At 38.3% G+C, this 20,761-nt stretch overlaps 1 protein-coding gene across 1 annotated transcript in view; it reads right to left on the reverse strand.

Annotated features, from left to right (window-relative positions):
- ACE (angiotensin I converting enzyme) overlaps positions 1-20,761 on the reverse strand; it is an 806,509-nt gene that overhangs the window by 73,247 nt on the left and 712,501 nt on the right. The window contains exon 23 of the mRNA XM_044055209.1: positions 11,433-11,555. Within this exon, the coding sequence (XP_043911144.1) occupies positions 11,433-11,555 (123 nt within the window). The remainder of the gene's footprint in view (positions 1-11,432; positions 11,556-20,761) is intronic.

The raw sequence follows: 20,761 nt of genomic DNA on the forward strand, positions 1-20,761 counted from the left end.
GAAATAATCCAAGATGTTTTTTGTTTCTTTCAAGTGAAATATCCTGTGGTATCTGTTATTTCTGGGATACCCAAAATTCATAAGTGTATAAATGACTCCCCGATGAGGCCTATTGTTAGTGCTAGGAAATCTAAGATACACCCCCTGGTTAAATATGTTGATTTTGTACTTAGAAGTTGTTTGGAATCGTTCGACCATATATGCAAGGATTCCTGGGACTTTTTAATGAAAATGAAGAAGGCTAAATTCTCTGAAAAATGTGTTTTCCTGACTACTGATGTGGTAGAATTGTATACTGTTATTCCCCACGATGTGGGGATAGAATGGTTCCATGATTTCCTTTGTGAATGTACTGTGTTAGACAATAATACTATAAATGTTCTAGTTCTTTGTATGGAACTAGTGCTTAAATATAATTATGTGTATTTAGATGGGCAATATTTTAGGCAAAAGAAGGGAGTTGTGATGGGGACAGCTTGTGCCCCCATCTTTGAGAATATTATTCTTTTGCAATGGGAGAGATGTCTTGCGTTCCCACATTTTGGGGTTAAACCATGAAGCCTATATCTCCAGGTTTGGATGATATCTTTATTGTTTGGGATGAAGCAGTAGAAGAAATTGAAAGTTTTGTAAATTTTTTAAATACTTCTCAATACGATTCCAGTTCTATGAATTATTTGGATGTTACCATCTCCAAGGATGTGGATAACAATAGGTGGGCTAGCACTATATACCGCAAACCCACTTATAGTAACAGGATTCTCCATTTTGATAGCAACCATCCTTTACATCAAAAAGTCGGGATTATTAAGGGACAATTTATTCGACTTGCTCAAAAGGTTTCAGACTGGAATCAATTTGTTATAGGGTGTGAAAAAATGGGGAATATATTTTTATATAGAGGTTACCCGGCTGGGTTGGTATTGCAAATTGCTGGAAATATTAAAGAAAGGAGAAGTCAGGGGGATTTTTTGCCCTTTATTAGTTCAAATTCAGGGCAAGGAGAATTTGGACCTGGAAGGATTAAAAAGAGGGACCCTCTGGAATTAGGGGGGGGCCTTTATTACCTTTATTACAATATTGTAATGAGGCAAATAATATCAGAGAAATTATTTATTAATATTGGAATATTTTTCCTTGCTTAAAGATATGCATAACTTAGTGGAGGTTAGACCCCCTGTGGTGTTCAAGAGGGGAAAACACTTAAGAACTTTTTGAACACCCTACAGTTGATACTGGGCCCTATATTTCCAGCAACAAATGGGGGACTTATAAATGTGGGCATGGTTCCCAATGCAGGATGCTGTTGGAAGGGGATCGGTTAGAGATTAATCATAGGATTTTTAGATCTAAATGTTATTGCACTTGTAATACTATAGGTGTAATATATGTGAGGAAATGTTTAAACTGCCAACAATTTTATATTGGGAAAACAAAGAGAAAATTCAGAGAACGTTTATATGAACATGGACTTGATATTAGGAAGGGTGATGCGAAAAATGCTATGGCAAGACAAGTTAGTAGTAATACTAACCATGTGTTTGTTTTTTTTTTTTGGATTGGATTATGTTCAGAGGGACTATAGGGGGGGACTTTAGGAAGACGAACTTGAGGCCAAGGAATTAAGTTGGCAACTGAAATTAAATGTCATTGTCCCCCCCCAGGTCTCAGTGACAAAGTATCCATAACCAGTGTGCTTAAATTGAAATTGTACATTGTTTAAAGTTACTAGTTTTCGTATTTTTTAGAGCATGAGTATAAGGTATATATTATATATATTCATGAAGTATTTTGTGGTGAGGCATTTTTATTCGAGTGTTGGGTATTTAAAAATGAATGTGACTTTAAAATGTTATGTAGGGCTTTTAATTGAAGGAGAGAATTCATTGGTTAAAGATTGAAGGGTGGGGTATTTATATGTGGTTCTTTACTGTGTTAAAACGATTCTGATTAAGATTTTTTTGAAAGTGCTTAAACCTTGAGACTGTGTGCAATAAATTTTATTCAACTGCCTTGTCCTGTTGTTTGGTCTATTTCCTGGTTGGACTGCTACCTGCATATTCAAGTTTGGTGTTTATGATATTATTGTAGTTTATATTTAAGGTTTCTTCTATATTTCTACTTAGAGTGATGCCTAAATAATTTAAAGTTGAAACTTGTTTTCCAATTATATAATTTCCATCCACTAGAAAATCCTTGTTTTTGTTCAGTAATATGAAGTTTGACTTTGCTTTGTTAAATAAATGCTTAATTTTTGAAGGATAACAAGCTGCTCATGGTTGAGAAAGCCATATCCATTAAGATATAATGACATTAACAAGCCTGACCTACATTAACACAGAAAGTGTCCTTTTCCTTTAGCATTAGAACTGGCTGCATGCTCAGTGGTACAGATGGCTTTAGCAGCTTATGTAGTGACACCCATAGGTCTCAGTTTATTTATTGTCACACAGAAAAATATTTTTTGCAGGCTGCAAGTCCCCCTAGCAGAAGAAAGATAATTTTTTGCAGATTCACAGGCAAACTGATATGTTTTATTCTGTAGCTACACCAAATATTTTCTGACAAAACTACAAAATGCCAAAGGAATAATCCATGCAGTAAGTACCAATAGATGTTATATTGAAAATGTGGACTCAGAGGTTTGTGAAATGATGAAGTTAGGATTTTTTGTTCAAATGATAAACAATTTTGTTAGTAGGCAACCATCTTTCAAGGAGTGAGTACAGTCATACAGGAAACTATATATTGTAGAGTTTTATAAGCCAAATGTGAGATTGGGCTGTGGACGATGGTGGTTCTGCTTTATGATGGTGGTTATCAGGAGATAGTGATGGACAATTATCTTGATTTAGGACAAAATAGTTTCAATTTGTTTTAGAAATGCCTCTACAGTCTGGCTAGCAGTATATCTGTGTGTGTGTGTAAATATTTACACACACACACACACACATATATATGTGTGTATATATATATATATATATATATATATATATATATATATATATATATATATATATATATATATATATATATACATATATATATATATATATATATATATATATATATATATATATATATATATATATATATATATATATATATATATATATATATATATATATATATATATATATATATATATATATATCAAATAGAAAGCAAATATGTACTACTGCTTCAAGTATACCCAGCTCAAAGATAAGTATATTAACACAAAAAAATATTCGCTGGTATGTGGGCAAATAAGGCATCTATCTTCAGTCAATAGTGGCAGAGAAGACTGATGATTTTGCAAATAATAGCGGTCTCTTAATAAAAAAGCTGTTGCTTAAAATGTTATTATTGTCATTTCAGTACCTTAAATATGCGCACATGCTTTCCAGTAAATAAGGCTCCTATACGATGTCTCCAATTCTGGATACACCAAAAAGATCTTCACTTCTTCAATGCTAAACATTCCTCACAGAGATGAGGTACCATTAGAGTATGTATAGAAAGAGCACCCGAACAGTATTCACTTCTCCAGGCAAAGATATCCTTTTTCGGTATGGAATCACAAAGTATTGCAGCAAAAGCGAACAAGTTTATCAAACAGAAAAATTGTCCGACTCATTCACTCCAACCTTCCGTGACTTTACTAGGTATTCACCTCACTAGATGCACAAAGAATATTAGCGTGATGACTCCAAACAAAATGATTCTTGTTGGTCTACTTTTTCAGATATAAAGTAAAATAGTTACTTTTAGTAATGAGTTCCACTAAAGCATGTAAAATAAAAACAAGTAGCGTTTATTGCGATATCACATTTCGGCTAGCGCTTTCACTAAAAATAATAACATTTTTGTTTTTAAAGATGAGGTTTATATACAACGGGATGGCGTAGCTATGGGCACGTCATGTGCCAATAGCTACGCCAACCTGGTCATGGCCGACTGGGAATTAGTACATCTTTTTAATATGGATTTTTATAAAAAGCATGTAAAATTCTATGCTAGGTTTGTTGATGACCTATTTCTCCTTTGGGGTTCAGACAGGGATGACCTAGAAGGATTCGTTACTGAGATAAACAAACATACTAATTATCTCAAATTCACTATGGAAGTATCACAACAAGGATCTCATTTTTAGATGTATATGTCGAAAAAATATCTGATGTGCGCTTATTTAAGGTACTGAAATGACAATAATAACATTTTAAGCAACAGCTTTTTTATTAAGAGACCGCTATTATTTGCAAAATCATCAGTCTTCTCTGCCACTATTGACTGAAGATAGTTGCCTTATTTGCCCACATACCAGCGAATATTTTTTTGTGTTAATATATATATATATATATATATATATATATATATATATATTGTACTTCAGTAGACTGAAATTCCATTTAATCAAATCTTACTTAACCGAGGTGACAACAGTGAAACCTTATTTCAACGAACGTTCACATCACTTGGATTTTAACCCAGGAAAGGAGGCAGTTGGCCATCATTAAAAAACAATCACACTGAAGCATATCAAACCCACCCAAGCAGGGGGCTTAGCACCCCACACAATGTGGTAGGCTGCACCCCCATACCCCCAACTAAATATACCAACTCTGAGATTGCACTATAGTAGGAAAAGGGCAAATTTCCCCATATTGGCCAACTGCCTCCTTACTGGGGCTGTTCAACTGCAGTGTGGCAATAAGGATTGTTTTTTTATGAGTGGGAAATTATGGGTGCATGCACTATTCAGCACCCCTGAATATTGGCTTGCAGTTCAATTGATTTTAGAACTGCATTTGTTTTGGCAAAACATATTTTAAACACCCCAAGGGGTGCACAGTAGCAAACTCCACCCCATCCCTTAATTCATTCATGTCCTATATTACATTTGTGTAAACTGATAGACAGCATGACACGGAATGAGGCCCCATTCTCACATGACTGCAAGGCTCTTAAAAGTGCATTAATAGGAGTTGATTTTGTATATACACTACACAGGGACATTCCTCTCTCATTGTCAGTCCTTCATAGCCATGATCAAACCTGTACATAAATGGTGTGGGATATTTAAGCTAAGTTATAGCCTTGTATGTTCTGGTATTCTAAAAGGATGGCTTGTACTGCACTTGATGGAGGCAGGGGACTACAGTGGGTGGAGGGGGAGTTGCTTGTGTTGGTTCCCTATTGAAAATGTGAGAGTCTGTACCTCTCACTTTCTGGACAAAGCCAGAAATAATAGGGTGAGAAAGGCCCAAATCATTTTTTTAAATATTAAGTTAATCCAAAATAATAATAATAATAATAGAATGACAGGTTTTGCATCAAGTTGCATTCTTTGAACAACCAGAAATATTAAACCTTAATGTTTGGCATTATTGACTCACTGAATTGCTCAGTAGTGAACCACAAATCAGAAATTTTACATGGAACAAAGCAAATTTATGAGGCACAGTTAGGGATGGTTGAGAAGTATGTGCAAAGACCGATAACTGCAAATTCAGCAACTACAAAAATTAAATACAGAATCATGAGGAATGAAAGAAACTCTTGAAATGAACTGTTCTGATATTAGAACAATTTGGCAGTGGGGGTTTGCCACATGTATCCTTGATATGGAGAGCTGTGACTGCAACACTCCTGTTAACTTCTCTATACTTATATATGAGATCTCTGTACCTTGGAGTAAGGGGACTATATTCTGAGGTACTGCAACACTGAACTTAGTATAAAGTAATAAAACACAGCAACTACCAACCAGCACCAGAACCTGGGTCCACCAAGGAAATTGTAAAACACAAAAAATGTAAAAAAGGATCCAAGGATGACCAAAGAACTCCAAACTAAATCAGTTTTTAATGTACAAAGTATAAAAGCATAAGCGCTTTGATAGCAAAGCTACTTCATCAGATGCATAACACAGCTGAAAATTCAGTTCATTAAATACACTGTTTAAAAACCACATGACTAACTAACTTACTTTCTTAAAGACATATGCCATAAAAAACACTCATAAACAATATACATAGGTTCATAGGTTGGTACTAGGCTATCAGCCCTAGGGCCTATACAAGCCTAGCCATAACAATTCCCTGGCTATTTCTTCCCACAATATTTACTTCCCTGGACCCCTGTCTAGTAGGGCAACTGACGTGATCCCCGGGGTGAACTTCCTATCTCTCATCCAATCATCAAGGTTCCTTTTGAAGAGGGCCAAAGAAGCGCTCTGCTTGACATGTATGGGTGGTCTATTCCAGAGTCTGGGGAGTCCCTGGGTCAGGAACCTATCCCTCCAGCATGTTTTGTTCATTGTGATGACAAGGTTTAGATCCCTGGCACATGTGTCTCTGAGGGATTGGGATTTCTTTAAGTGTAGCATGTCCAACAGCTCTGAGTTTGACATGGCCTTGTATGCTAAGCAGAGATCGCCTCAGAGTAGATGATATGCGACTGAGTATAGATGGAGTTTTTTTAGAAGGTCAGCATAGGGCATCTGCTTTAGGCCTGTGATTCTTTTAGTGAGGTATTTCTGTGGCCTTTCCAGTTGTTGCAGATGTCTTGAGAGGTACATACCAAACGGGGCATTGTATTCTATAATGGATCTAATGAGGGATGAGTACAGTGGGACAATGACCTCCTTTTTTCTGGATGAAAAGCCCTTAGTGATGAGGTGTGCCACAAAGAAGGATTTCCTGAATGTTGTGGTGATGTGGCTATCGAAGGTGAAACCACTGTTCACCTGTGTCCTTAAGTCTCTTATCACACTTTTGGTGTTTAGTGTACTGCTACCTATGTGGTAATTCACGGGTACATGTTTTTTCCCAAAGGGGATAACTATACATTTCTTGGCACTGTGCTTGAACCCATGGCTCTGGCACCAAGCATATGTTTCTGTAAGGCCCTTTTGTAGAATATCCACATAATTTGGGGATTCAATAAATGCTCCCAGTTTGCAGTTATCTGCGAACTTTGTTAGCCAGAGTCCCTTAGTGTTGGCCTGTACTTCAGAGAAGTAGATGCCAAACAAGAGCAGTCCCAGACTGAACCCTGAGGTACTCCACTTGTCACTTATCTGGAGATGGATTTGGAGTCGGCTACTTTTACAGTGTGGGTTCTGTCAGTAAGCCAGCTGGCAACCCATCAAGTGATGTAGGGATTAATGCCCAGCTTAGTAAGTTTATCTATGATTCCAGAGTGGGGGATGGGGTCAAAGGCCTTGGCAAGGTCCAAATAGGCTGTGTGGATCACCTTACCCTTGAAGAAGTCAATCAGGTTCAGGAGACAAGATCGGCCCTTCACAATGCCAAACTGCATTGGGTCCAGTGTTTGAAGGTTGCCAATGTCTTTGTTTATAAGTTCCATGATAATACGTTCCATGGCCTTGTAGGTCAGGCTCATCAGACTGATGGGGCGGTAGTTCCCAGGATCCAAGGTGGATCCTCTCTTGTGGAGTGGGATAACTGTAGATGTGCGCTACTCAGTGGGCACAAAGGCTGAGGTGAAGCTATGATTAACCATGACACTTAGGTGAGGTGCCAGTTAATTTTGTAGTTCATGTAGTACACAGCCTGGGATGTCATCTAGTCCCATGGATGCTGTATTCTTAAATTTGGAGAGTGCGTTTTTTACCTGTGCAGCCATTATTACCGGAATTTGGCAATCTTTCGGTATTGAGATGGGCCCTTTAGGGGGTGAAGTTTGCACTGAATCGATCTGCCAGGACATTGGCAATATCCTTGGGATCAGTATATTGAATGCTATTCTGTTGTAGCTCAGAGCAGATCTGAGCATTACCATTTAGACTCTTAACATAACTACAGAATGTCTTGTGGTTGTCTTTGGAATCTTTGGCAATTTTATTTTCATAACTAGCTTTGGAGGATTTTATGAGGGATCTCAGCTTCTTACTGAGGCTAGTAAGGGAGTTATTTGCATCCTGGGATTTTCCTCTTTTCTGCAATAGTTTCTTCCTTTTGTTGTAAAGTTTGTTTATGGCAAGAGACCACCAGATTGGTTTCCTTTTTTGGAGGTGAGCGTTTTGGTTCTATTGGGGATGGCACGATTCATGCACGAGGGGATGTGCTCGTACAGTGCCTTAGTGTAGGATTCAGCAGTTGAATTTTCAGTTCCCATCTGCATGGGTGTCATGAAGTTTGTCACTTTTGACTTGAGTGGCATGAAGTTGACTTTGCAGAAGTTTTTTACAGGGGTTTCCTTATGGGGAGGGGGTGGGGGTGCGATGTGGATGTCAAGGGTGATTAGTTTGCGGTCAGACCTGACCAATGAGGGGGTGACCATAGGTGTGAAGCATCGATTTCCCATGTTGGTAATGACCAGGTATAGGATATTGGAGCTCCTGGTGGGACTAAGGATTAGTTGATCCAGGGCATTGGAATTTATGAATTCCAAGAACCGTTGGGCAAAGGTGTTGGCCCATGAGTAGTTTTCCCAGTTAATGGCAGGGTAGTTGAAATCACCCAGTATTAGGGTGTTTGGTTGTATCTTAATATTTTCCAATATGTTTAGAAAGGTGTAATGAGAATCTTGGGGCATGGTGGAGGATCTGTAGCAAGCTACAATTTGGATTGCAGTATTACCTAGTGTTAGTTGCACCTGGAGAATTTCAGATGCATTGTGTTGGGCAACTAGCCTGGTGTTGTGAATATCCTTGGTGAATATGGACACTCCTCCACCTTTAGAGTTTTGTTCCTGGTTTGGTGGCCGAAAAGTGTGGTAAGGGTTGTAGCCTAGTATTGCAGGGGTGCTCTCTGGAGCCTTGAACCAGGTCTCAGTTACTGCACAGATATTGATGTTCTCTATTTTTAGGAGTGCCTCAAGAGAGTGCATTTTGAGGTTTAGACTTCTAGCATATATGTATATTTTTATATTATAGTGATGATTCAAAGTAAAGGCCAGACTATTGTCTACTTAAAGGTCTGGCTTTAAGTTTAGGTCTCAAGGGTACTCTGTCATTCAGGCCATGTCCATAGTCTCTGCGCAGTCTAAATATCCACTTGGCTTCTAACTGCTCAGTTTGATTCCTAATGTCACCTTTCCTAATTTTCTCATAGGTACGTCCTATTACCATAAACTTAAAAAACGTATCTGTGTCTACAGTGTGCTTAGATAAAGCACTGACAGTATCACCTTTGCCTATATGGTAGTAGTGTTTCTTAATCCTATCTCTAAGTGATCTGTCAGCCTTACCAATACAAAACTTCATATAGACTGAGCAGTGAGTCAAATAAACCACATGGACACTGCTGCATGTCACAGAGACATTACAAATATATGTTCTATTTTGACCAGGATGATTAAATTCACCTGTATTGTCAATATATTTACAAACTTGACAATGTCCACATGCAGTAGTACGTCGATGACTCATATTTGTTGGCATATTCCTTGGGTAGCATAAACGTCTCTTTAGGGACCTCATGTTTTTATACACAAATCCAGGTCTAGTATCTACTATAGCTCTGTTGTCATCATCTGTAGTCAAGATTCCCCAGTGTCTTTCAATGATCTCCCTATACTGCTTAATATCACTGGAACAGAACAGACATTCCTTTGACTTATCATTTTTCGGAACTTGCATACTATCAGTGTATTTCTCACCATAATAGGGTCTAGCCCTGCTAGTTATTAAACCAGAGACTATTTCAATACTTTCAGCCACACCATTATGTACATAGACCCTAGTAGCCAAGGCTTCCTTTTAAGAATTAGTTTGTTTAAAAAATTCTGAATCTTTATCATTCAGCCTTGAGGCTCTATAGACCTGGATCCTAACCACACTTTTGAGCACGTGGTGGATGCATACTCTCCTTATATAGAAAAGGATTACAATGGCAAGGCTTTCTATATAATTCAGTTGTGATGTAACCATTTATATCACAAACTACTCTAACATCCAAGAATTCTGCAGAATCAGCTGAAATTTTGTGAGAAAAATTCCAAAACGAAGTGGTGTTATTAATATAACAAATAAACCCATGTAAAACTTCAATGGGGCCTTCCCATAAAAGAAAAATATTGTCCACAAAATAATGATAAAAAATAACCTGTTTGCTGAAAGGCCCCTTAAAAACAAACTGTTCTTCCCAGATTCCCATGGCCACATTGGTGTAGCTATTGGCACATGATGTGCCCATAGCCACGCCATGTTTCTACCAATAGAAATTGTTGCCAAATACAAATGCATTGTTGTTCAAAACACAGTCTAATAATGCACATATTAACTTAACCTTCTTACTATCAAAGTCAGTACATCTCTCCAGAAATTGTTTAAAATATGCAAGCCCTTCATTATTCGGGATAACAGTAAAAAGAGAAGTGACATCTAAAGTCACTAAATACAGGCTATCTTGTTTTCCGTATTTTTCATATGTACTCATAAATAAAAACAAATCACTTAAAAAATGCTGGGTATCCCTTAGAATATGTAGACGTGTTTAAAGCGGGTCTAAGTTGTTTTTCAACAAAAATAGAGGCAGGTTCTGTACACCAGTTCCTTCCTGCTACAATGGGGCTTAAGGGAGGATGTACTGGGTCCTTATGTAGTTTGGGCAGGCCTTAAATGACAGGTACTAAAGCATCTTTAACAGATAAGTAACTAAACAGTTGTTTATCAATCAAACCATAATCAAATAGTGCTTTAAAAACATTATTAAACTTCTTGGTCATAAATTCAACATGTTTGGAGGTTATCTTAGAGTAAAAACAATTATCTGAGAGCATATTAATCATGTCATTATCGAATAACACAATAGGACCACCTTTATCAGCTGGTCTAATAGTCACCTGACTATTATTCTGTAAATTATTCAAAGCCTGGTACTCAGATTTAGTTAAATTATACTTCCCTCCATGTCTATTATAAACGAAATCAGAAGCATACAATTTATAAAAATCATCTAAGCAAAGCTTTTCACAATTTGTAGGACCATTTGAAAACCCTGCATTTTCAACTGGACCCATTTTGGGTTACTTTGAGTCTGCTGAGGAGTTTTATTTGTAGCTGGTATGACTGTTAATAAACCATCCACTGTGTCTCATGTGAGTGCAATTACTCCATCATCAAAGGAGTGGCACATGTTACAGTCATGAGTGCGGCCTTTCTTTTGATATTTGACTAACTGCAGCACTCAGAACATGCATTGCATTGGATCTACTGTACATCAATCAGCAGAAATGATCCATGATCTAAGCTTGCTATTGGAGAAGTGCGGGTTTATGACACTACTTAGTACAGCCATATAGCTGTGATATATATATCTGTGCACAAGTTCTACTGTTGAGAAACCAACGTGAGGCTTGCACTGTTTGCACTGCTTGCCCAGGCATTAATTATAAGCAGACAATAAAAGCAATATCACATATAACAAGTGCGCCAGGCCTCATACAGTACCAGAGGAGCTGACTATGAACCAGTAACTTACCCAAGAAGCTTGCCTGCATCAGTTGATTGGTAGATGTCACACTTGTGCAAGGGTCCTTCGTGTTTAGCAGCTTTGCAAAGAGCCTCATGGAACTGAAACTGGATCACAAAGCTCACAAAGTACCTATGGAGGATAGACAGAAGTTAGTTACTCAGGATCTGTGGAAAGAACATTGAAGGCAAGCAAACAATACGACTTATCAGTATGTGCTTTAGTTACAGACATATCAATAGAGTCCATTTGTACTCATTCAGTGAATATGTATCTTAATGTAGCTGACTGTGTGCATATTTTTTTTTACTCTAGAGGAGACCTGAGACATTTTCTTATTAAAGTTTGACAAGTCTGAACATATCCTAGTTTAACTTGCATCTTATTTCTTTCTTAGTCACAGATTGAGCATTGACTGAAGTGGGAATGCATTTTACTTTCCCATGCAGCCTCCAATTTTCATCTCCTTATTCTGAGTTTTAGACATGTGATTCTCAAACCGCACATTCCATCTGCTTCAGATTATCTCTGCTTCAGCCAGCAAACCTGCCAACTGTCACCTGAAGTTTTCTTATCAGTATTTCATTACATTCCAGTTTATTCATGCAGTCCAGTTCTGCTGCTGATTTACAAGTATGAACATTTATTTAAATTAAACTCTTATTTATTCATTCAAAAAGGGTGGGGGTATGCATGATATGCTATGTTATAATACAGTTGAATTTATACAGCAAAAAGAAAACAAATGTTGAGATTAACAAGTTGTTGGCTTTTTCAAAATGCTCTTCAAGATATCCAGAAAACTGGACTTCCTTTATGCAGAAAAAGAAATGATCAGCTTTTGCATAATGTTTTTCAAAATATCCAGAAAACTGCAACTCCATAATATAGAAAGGTTACCACAGCAGACATGGTTGCTTTAAGGAAAAACAATCTCTTCCAAAATCAGACCATTAAAAATAATACAGGATCAAAGGTGAACATGGTATAATTTAAATATATCTGCCACAAGAGCAGTATAAACCTCTGACAGCTGGATTCTGTGTTACCATCTGCACGGTGCACTAAGCAGAATACAGATACTGACTTGACCACTTTGCTAGCAGATGTGGTTTAAAAACAGGCTTGTTCCCATCAGCCAGTGTCCTCTTATTTATCAGGTTGGAACTGATGGCAAACAGCACCCCAGCATGGTGTGTATTTTATTCCAGCAGCATACTGCCATGGATATTTATTCATTTATTTATTCTATTTGTTAATCAAGCAAGGCACAATGTACAAGACAGAAATGAAATATAAAGTTACAAATATTTACAATATCCTTCAAGTATTTACATTTTTGCACACGTACAGATGGTTTTACAAGTAATAACATTTTTGAAAATGTGTATAGTCTTCAAAAGAAGTCAACAAACAGAGGTGAAATAGAAAGGGTATACAGAGAAACTGGTATGAGAAGCAGTTACATAAATCAGTCTGCACATGATGGCTCACTGTAATCAAGACAAAAGTAATAACATTAAGGAATAAGCAGAAAGAGAATGGAAGAGGTGACGGTTCCAATATAAGATCGAGATGTATATATTATATGGAAATTAATGGAATCAGTGGGAATAAATACATGCAGAATAATATTCGCGAGGAGTGAGGTTTAAGGGAAATCAAGAATGGACCAGTTTTGTTTAATGTTGGAGTGAATGATAATTGTTAAAAAGGAATGTGTATATTGCATGAAATAAAAAAAAATTACTATGGTTTGTTGCTATTAATGCATGTGTACCTGTGTCACTGTTCTAGTTGTGGTTTAATAAAGATAATTATCAAAAAAAGAAAGGAAAATGTGGATAAAAAGGAAAGCAGTTGCATTTAGTCTCAATGAGCATTACAGGTTACTGCAGAACATAGAGCAGACTGACACTGTGTACGCTATAGTTTAAGTGCATATGGCTGTAACTGGAAAGTGTTATGATGCTTGCAGGGGGTTAAAAGTTCACTACTAGGACTGACAACAATGTAACACTGTATGTCTTAAATAGTCAGCATGCTCCAGGTGGCAGGGTCATTAATGTGCCAGTGTAGGAAAGGCATATACCATCTCTGGGCACTTTTTCAAAGAGCAGCACACTAGGCACACTTAGTACGCCATAGGTCACATAGCAGTGTGGCGCTGTATGCCCTAGTGTGGGAAAGGCATATACCAGCTCTGTGCACTTTTCCAAATAGCAGCACTCAAGGCACACTCATTATGCCGCAGGTCACACAGCAGGGTGGGGCTGTACGCCCTAGTGTGGGAAAGGCATATAGCAGCACTATGCACACTTCCAAAGAGCAGCACACAAGGCACACTTAGTATGCCACAGGTCACACAGCAGGGTGGCGCTGTACGCCCTAGTGTGGGAAAGGCATATACCAGCACTATGCACACTTCCAAAGAAGTGCACAAGGCACACTTAGTATGCCACAGGTCACACAGCAGGGTGGCTGTATGCCTAGTGTTGTACAGTGTATTAGCAGCATGGGAGGGCTAGGAAAGTCCAGCATACTAAAAACTCTATGTGACAGGTCAGTATTCTGTAGATGCGGGGTATAAAGGAAGACACACTCTACACTCGGGGAGGGGGGTTAAGGTGTTAGTTACTGCTCACAGTCCAAGATATGGGTGCTTAGCTTCACAATCTAAAATGCAAGTGGAATGTAGCATGCAGTGTGAGCCACTGAAGATAGCCTAGTATCAGCAATATGTAATCTATTTCAGAAACGCACTCAAGTGCCCTGTGCTTATTACACATTCTTGTACATTAGCTGCTCATGTGCATACCACTGAGCCCCATGCTCCACGAATGGATACCTCTTAGAAATGCAGCTGCAATAAATCTAAATCTCAGAATGCTGAATCTGAGAACCAAGTTAATATACATAATAACTGCCGAAACATAATTTAATAACCCCCAGCAATTTACTTTCAAATTAATCTAAATACGTTATAGAAAATCTACTTATATGTAAATACATGTATGAATAAAATGGAAGAAGATCTTAATGCTGTGCCTCTCTGTAACTCCAGTCTCAATAAGTAAATATACTAATTTCAAGGAGGCACTATATCGGAATGAAGATAATATCTGGTTTTGTACCAAACCACATATTTGCTGTATCCAAAGGTAGCACATTTTGCGGGTTAGTATATTTAAGTTGAAAGGCGAGTAAAACCACTGGCAAAAGTTTAATTTCTTAAATTAATGATTTATTGCTAAATACTTTTTTGTGCTGCCAAGTCCTTCAGCTTTCTTGCTCACCATGCTTGTGTTTAATGGCATCCAGTATAGTTTATATGCTTACTAACAAGTCTTCTTATGCTAAAATAATGTTTAGAATCTACACAGTTCTACTAACAAATGCATAATGTAAACAAATATAAAGCTTTGTTACATTTTATTCCTCCATCTGTTGCAAAACAGAAATCTACTCAGTCTGAAAACAGTTGTTTGTCTTACTAAAATTCATATTTCGCTGAAAAACATGAGAGAACGTTAGGTTTATTATTGAGTCACATACTCACTTAAGGACACAGAACTCATTCAAAGTGTCATAGGTTCATAGGTAGGTACTAGGCTATCTGCCGAAGGCATTTATAAGCCTAGCCAGAATGTGTTGGCTTTTGTCACCCCTTAGATTAGTTCCTGTGCCTCTGTCCAGCAGAGCCACTGAAGTGATCCCCGGGTAAACTTTCTGTTTCCCATCCACTCGTCAAGGTTTCTCTTGAAGAGTGTTAGTGAGGAGCTTTGCCTAATGTAGATTGGAATCTTGTTTCAAAGCATGGGAAGTCTCTGGGATAGGGATCTATCCCTCCAGCACGTCCTATTTATTGTCGTGGTGAGGTTTAGATCCTTAGAGTGTGTGGCTTGAGGGGATATGGTTTTCTTTAGGTGGAGCATGTCTATCAATTCTGGGTTGGACATGGCCTTGTATGTCAGGCAGAGATCACCTATGAGTAGGCGGTATGCAACCGAGTACAGCTGGAGTTTCTTCAGTCAAGCTGCATAAGTCATCTGTTTGAGGCCAGTGATCCTCTTGGTGAGGTACTTCTGTGGTCTTTCTAGCTGTTGCAGGTGTCTTGTAAGGTACATCCAAAATGGGGCATTGTATTCTATGATGAGTCTGATGAGTGATGAGTAGAGGGGCACAATGACCTCTTTTGATCTGGATGCGAACCCTTCTGTGATTAGGTAGACCACATAGAAGGATTTTCTAACTACTTTGGCAATGTGATTATCAAAGGAGAGATTACTATCTACTTGGATCCCCAGATCCCTTATTACATCTTCCATATTTAGGGGACTACCACCTATGTGGTAGTTTGTGGGTGCTTTGTTTTTTGCAAAGGGAATGACTATGCACTTTTTGGCATTTAGCTTGAGGCCATGATTTTGACACCAGGTATCCATCTCAGTGAGACCCTTTTGGAGGATGTCTGTGTCAGCCAGAGAGTCAATTATAGTCCCAAGTTTGCAGTCGTCTGCGAACTTGGTCAGCCATAGTCCTCCTGTGCTTGCCAGTACCTCTGAGAAGTATATGCTGAACAGGAGGGGTCCTAGGACTGAGCCCTGGGGAACGCCACTTGTAACCGGTTTAGAGATGGTACTAGCTCCCGCAACTCACACCATGTGGGTTCTGTCCATGAGCCAGTTGTCAACCCATCTTATGACAGGGGTTTATGTTCAGGCTGGTGAGCTTGTCTATAATACCAGAATGGGGAATGATGTCAAGGGCCTTATGCAGGTCTAGGTAGGCTGAGTGTACCACCTTTCCCTCATCTATAGCCTTGGTAACTGTCTCAAAGAAGTCCACCAGGTTTAGGAGGCATGATCTGCCCTTAACAAAGCCGAACTGGGTAGGGTCCAGTGTTTGGAGGTTTCCAATGTCTCTGTTAATGAGTTCCATGATGATGTGCTCCATAGCCTTGCAGACCAAGCTAGTCAGGCTTATAGGGCGATAGTTCCTGGGGTCTGTTGTGGCTCCACCTTTGTGGAGTGGAATAACCGTTGCTGTGCATCACTCGTAGCCTGCAGAGAGGCTGTTTGGACAGTGTATTTAGGTGAGGGGTTAGTTTGTCTTTGAGCTCATGTAGGATGCAGCCTGGGACACCGTCCAGTCCCATTGATGCTGTGTTTTTGGCTTTGGAGTGGGCTGTTTTAACCTGAGTATCTGTGATTTCAGGGGCTCTACATTCTTCTGGTATGGTTATCGGCCCTTTTGGGGTGAGAGGGGGTGAAGTTTGCAATGAACCTGTCTGCCCAGATGTTGGCGATATTGGTCGGTTCAGTGTATTTTGTGCCATTCTGCACTAATTCTGAGCAGATCTGAACATTACCACTTAGATTCTTGACATAGCTAAAGAATGCCTTGTGGTTATCTTTGGAGTCCTTGGCAATTTTTCTTTCAAAGCTAGCCTTGGATGATTTTATGAGGGATTGTAGTTTCTTGCTGATACTGATTAGGGATGTCTTCCCTTCTTGGGATTTTGCTCTTTTCTGTACTAGGTTTCCTCCTTCTATTGTATAGCTTGTTTATGGCAGGGGTCAACCAGACTGGTTTCCTTTTCTTGGAGGAGTGATTCTTGGCTTTGCTTGGGATAGCATGATCCATGCATTCTTGTAGGTGCCCATAGAATGCATTAGTAAAGGATTTTGTAGCTTGGACAGCGTTATCCTTTAGCATAGGGGGCAAACAAACAACAAGCATATAAACAAAGCTAGATTCAGCAGGCCTGGATCTAGTCTTATGCTAGAGCAAACAAGGTGTACCAATTTCAGTAAGATACAGTTCAAATATTCAGGCACTATAAACCTTTAACCTCAGAAAATTCCCAGCTCAGAAGGGCAGAGTCCAGCCCTCTTCTCCCACAAAGAGTGCCAGACCACAAACCTTCTTAATGTAAAATAACTGGCCTGAAGCCCAAGTGCCTAAAACCAGAACTAATACACTTGGACACTGGGCTCTCAATCAGCAGTTGTGTTCCCAACTTAGAAGGATGAAAGCTACCTGTCCTGCCACCACAGTGCTTGCCACAAACCTTCCTAATGTAAAACAACTGGTCTGAAGCCCAAGTGCTTAATCCAAAAGACTTGAATGATAACTACACTTTAATCAAGTTACAACCAAGCAGTAATAAATACCATTGAATACTTTAGAGAATGTCTGGATTGGTGCTCAAGTTACACAAACAAAGCTAGAACCAGCAGGCCCTAATCCAGTCTATGCCACAGCAAACAAGGCGCACCAACTTCAGTAAGAAACAGTTCAGATATGCATGCACTATAAGCCTTTAACCAGAAATTCCCAGCTCAGAAGGGCAGAGTCCAGCCTCTCCTCCCACAAGAGTGCAGACCACGAACCCTCTTAATGTAAAATAACTGGCTTGAAAGCCCAAGTGCTTAAACCAGAATTAATACACTTTTAGAATAACAGACACTGAGCCCTCAATCAGCAGTTCTCAACCTAGAAGGATGTAAGCTACCTGTTCTGCCACAACAGTGCAGACCACAAACCCTCTCAGTGCAAAACTAACTGGTCCAAATCCCAAGTGTTTAAACCAAAAGGCTTAGAATGAGTTACACCAAGCAGTAATAAATACAATTGAGTATTTTAAGATGATGCAAAAGTAAAAAGAAGTAGGTAGAAACACAAGTACAGTAAAAGCAGATGAAATTTTTTTTTTTTTTCTGAACAAGTGCTGAGATCAAAGAAACAGATTTGAGTGCTGAAACTAGAAAACTGGCTAGTTATAAGAAAAAACAAGCTAGAAGGCTTCCCTCAAACCCAGAAGGGCTTGGGGGCTCAGAAGCCTACAAATAGTCTGTACCACTTAACAAGAAAGGCAGGAAATAAGCTTAATATTTTTTTTTTTTCTCTATTTCCCAGATGTTCTCTTTGTACACAGTAGGAGTGCCTGAAATCAGAATATGATCTCACTGCACTCAGTTGAGTGAGCAAATGAGATGGGCCCAGAGGCAGGCTGAGGGGCGGGCAGTTTCAATGCCACTAAGATTTATTTCACATGCACCAGTTTAAATATGCAAGGACAGGAAATCAAAGAATGTGGCTACCCCCACACCTGTAATTACTAGCAAATAACAAAATTCAGCCAACACTAGCTTCAGTTCAAGTTACTGAAGAGCAGAATAACTTCAATTAAAAATTCCTTCAACACTCCTTCATACACAGTTTAAATCAAATTAAATACTGTATTTTTTTAAAACAAAAGTGCAGATAAAGGTACTTAAATTCTCTTATACGTCCAGTTGAATATAACCAAGTTCTAGCTGGCCAAGCTGAGGTTTTAAAGCAGGAATTATTTAGCATGCACCAGTTTAAATATGCAAGGACAGGAAATCAAAGAATGTGGCTACCCCACACCTGTAATTACTAGCAAATAACAAAATTCAGCCAACACTAGCTTCAGTTCAAGTTACTGAAGAGCAGAATAACTTCAGTTAAAAATTCCTTCAACACTCCTTCATACACAGTTTAAATCAAATTAAATACTGTATTTTTTTTAAAAAAAAGTGCAGATAAAGGTACTTAAATTCTCTTATACGTCCAGTTGAATATAACCAAGTTCTAGCTGGCCAAGCTGAGGTTTAAAGCAGGAATTATTTCACATGCACCAGTTTAAATATGCAAGGACAGGAAATCAAAGAATGTGGCTATCCCCACACCTGTAATTACTAGCAAATAACAAAATTCAGCCAACACTAGCTTCAGTTCAAGTTACTGAAGAGCAGAATAACTTCAGTTAAAAATTCCTTCAACACTCCTTCATACACAGTTTAAATCAAATTAAATACTGTATTTTTAAACAAAAGTGCAGATAAAGGTACTTAAATTCTCTTATACGTCCAGTTGAATATAACCAAGTTCTAGCTGGCCAAGCTGAGGTTTTAAAGCAGGAATTATTTCCACATGCACCAGTTTAAATATGCAAGGACAGGAAATCAAAGAATGTGGCTACCCCCACACCTGTAATTACTAGCAAATAACAAAATTCAGCCAACACTAGCTTCAGTTCAAGTTACTGAAGAGCAGAATAACTTCAGTTAAAAATTCCTTCAACACTCCTTCATACACAGTTTAAATCAAATTAAATACTGTATTTTTTTAAAACAAAAGTGCAGATAAAGGTACTTAAATTCTCTTATACGTCCAGTTGAATATAACCAAGTTCTAGCTGGCCAAGCTGAGGTTTTAAAGCAGGAATTATTTCACATGCACCAGTTTAAATATGCAAGGACAGGAAATCAAAGAATGTGGCTACCCCACACCTGTAATTACTAGCAAATAACAAAATTCAGCCAACACTAGCTTCAGTTCAAGTTACTGAAGAGCAGAATAACTTCAGTTAAAAATTCCTTCAACACTCCTTCATACACAGTTTAAATCAAATTAAATACTGTATTTTTTAAAACAAAAGTGCAGATAAAGGTACTTAAATTCTCTTATACGTCCAGTTGAATATAACCAAGTTCTAGCTGGCCAAGCTGAGGTTTTAAAGCAGGAATTATTTCACATGCACCAGTTTAAATATGCAAGGACAGGAAATCAAAGAATGTGGCTACCCCCACACCTGTAATTACTAGCAAATAACAAATTCAGCCAACACTAGCTTCAGTTCAAGTTACTGAAGAGCAGAATAACTTCAGTTAAAAATTCCTTCAACACTCCTTCATGCACAGTTTCAATCAAATTAAATACTGTATTTTTTTAAAACAAAAGTGCAGATAAAGGTACTTAAATTCTCTTATACGTCCAGTTGAATATAACCAAGTTCTAGCTGGCCAAATCAGTGGGAATAAATACATGCAGAATAATATTCGCGAGGAGTGAGGTTTAAGGGAAAGCAAGAATGGACCAGTTTTGTTTAATGTTGGAGTGAATGATAATTGTTAAAAAGGAATGTGTATATTGCATGAAATAAAAAAAAATTACTATGGTTTGTTGCTATTAATGCATGTGTACCTGTGTCACTGTTCTAGTTGTGGTTTAATAAAGATAATTATCAAAAAAAGAAAGGAAAATGTGGATAAAAGGAAAGCAGTTGCATTTAGTCTCAATGAGCATTACAGGTTACTGCAGAACATAGAGCAGACTGGCACTGTGTACGCTATAGTTTAAGTGCATATGGCTGTAACTGGAAAGTGTTATGATGCTTGCAGGGGGTTAAAAGTTCACTACTAGGACTGACAACAATGTAGCACTGTATGTCTTAAATAGTCAGCATGCTCCAGGTGGCAGGGTCATTAATGTGCCAGTGTAGGAAAGGCATATACCATCTCTGGGCA

This window comes from Protopterus annectens, chromosome 13.part0, assembly GCF_019279795.1.
Source record: "Protopterus annectens isolate FY-2018-M chromosome 13.part0, PAN1.0, whole genome shotgun sequence".
NCBI classification, from domain to species: Eukaryota; Metazoa; Chordata; order Ceratodontiformes; family Protopteridae; genus Protopterus; species Protopterus annectens.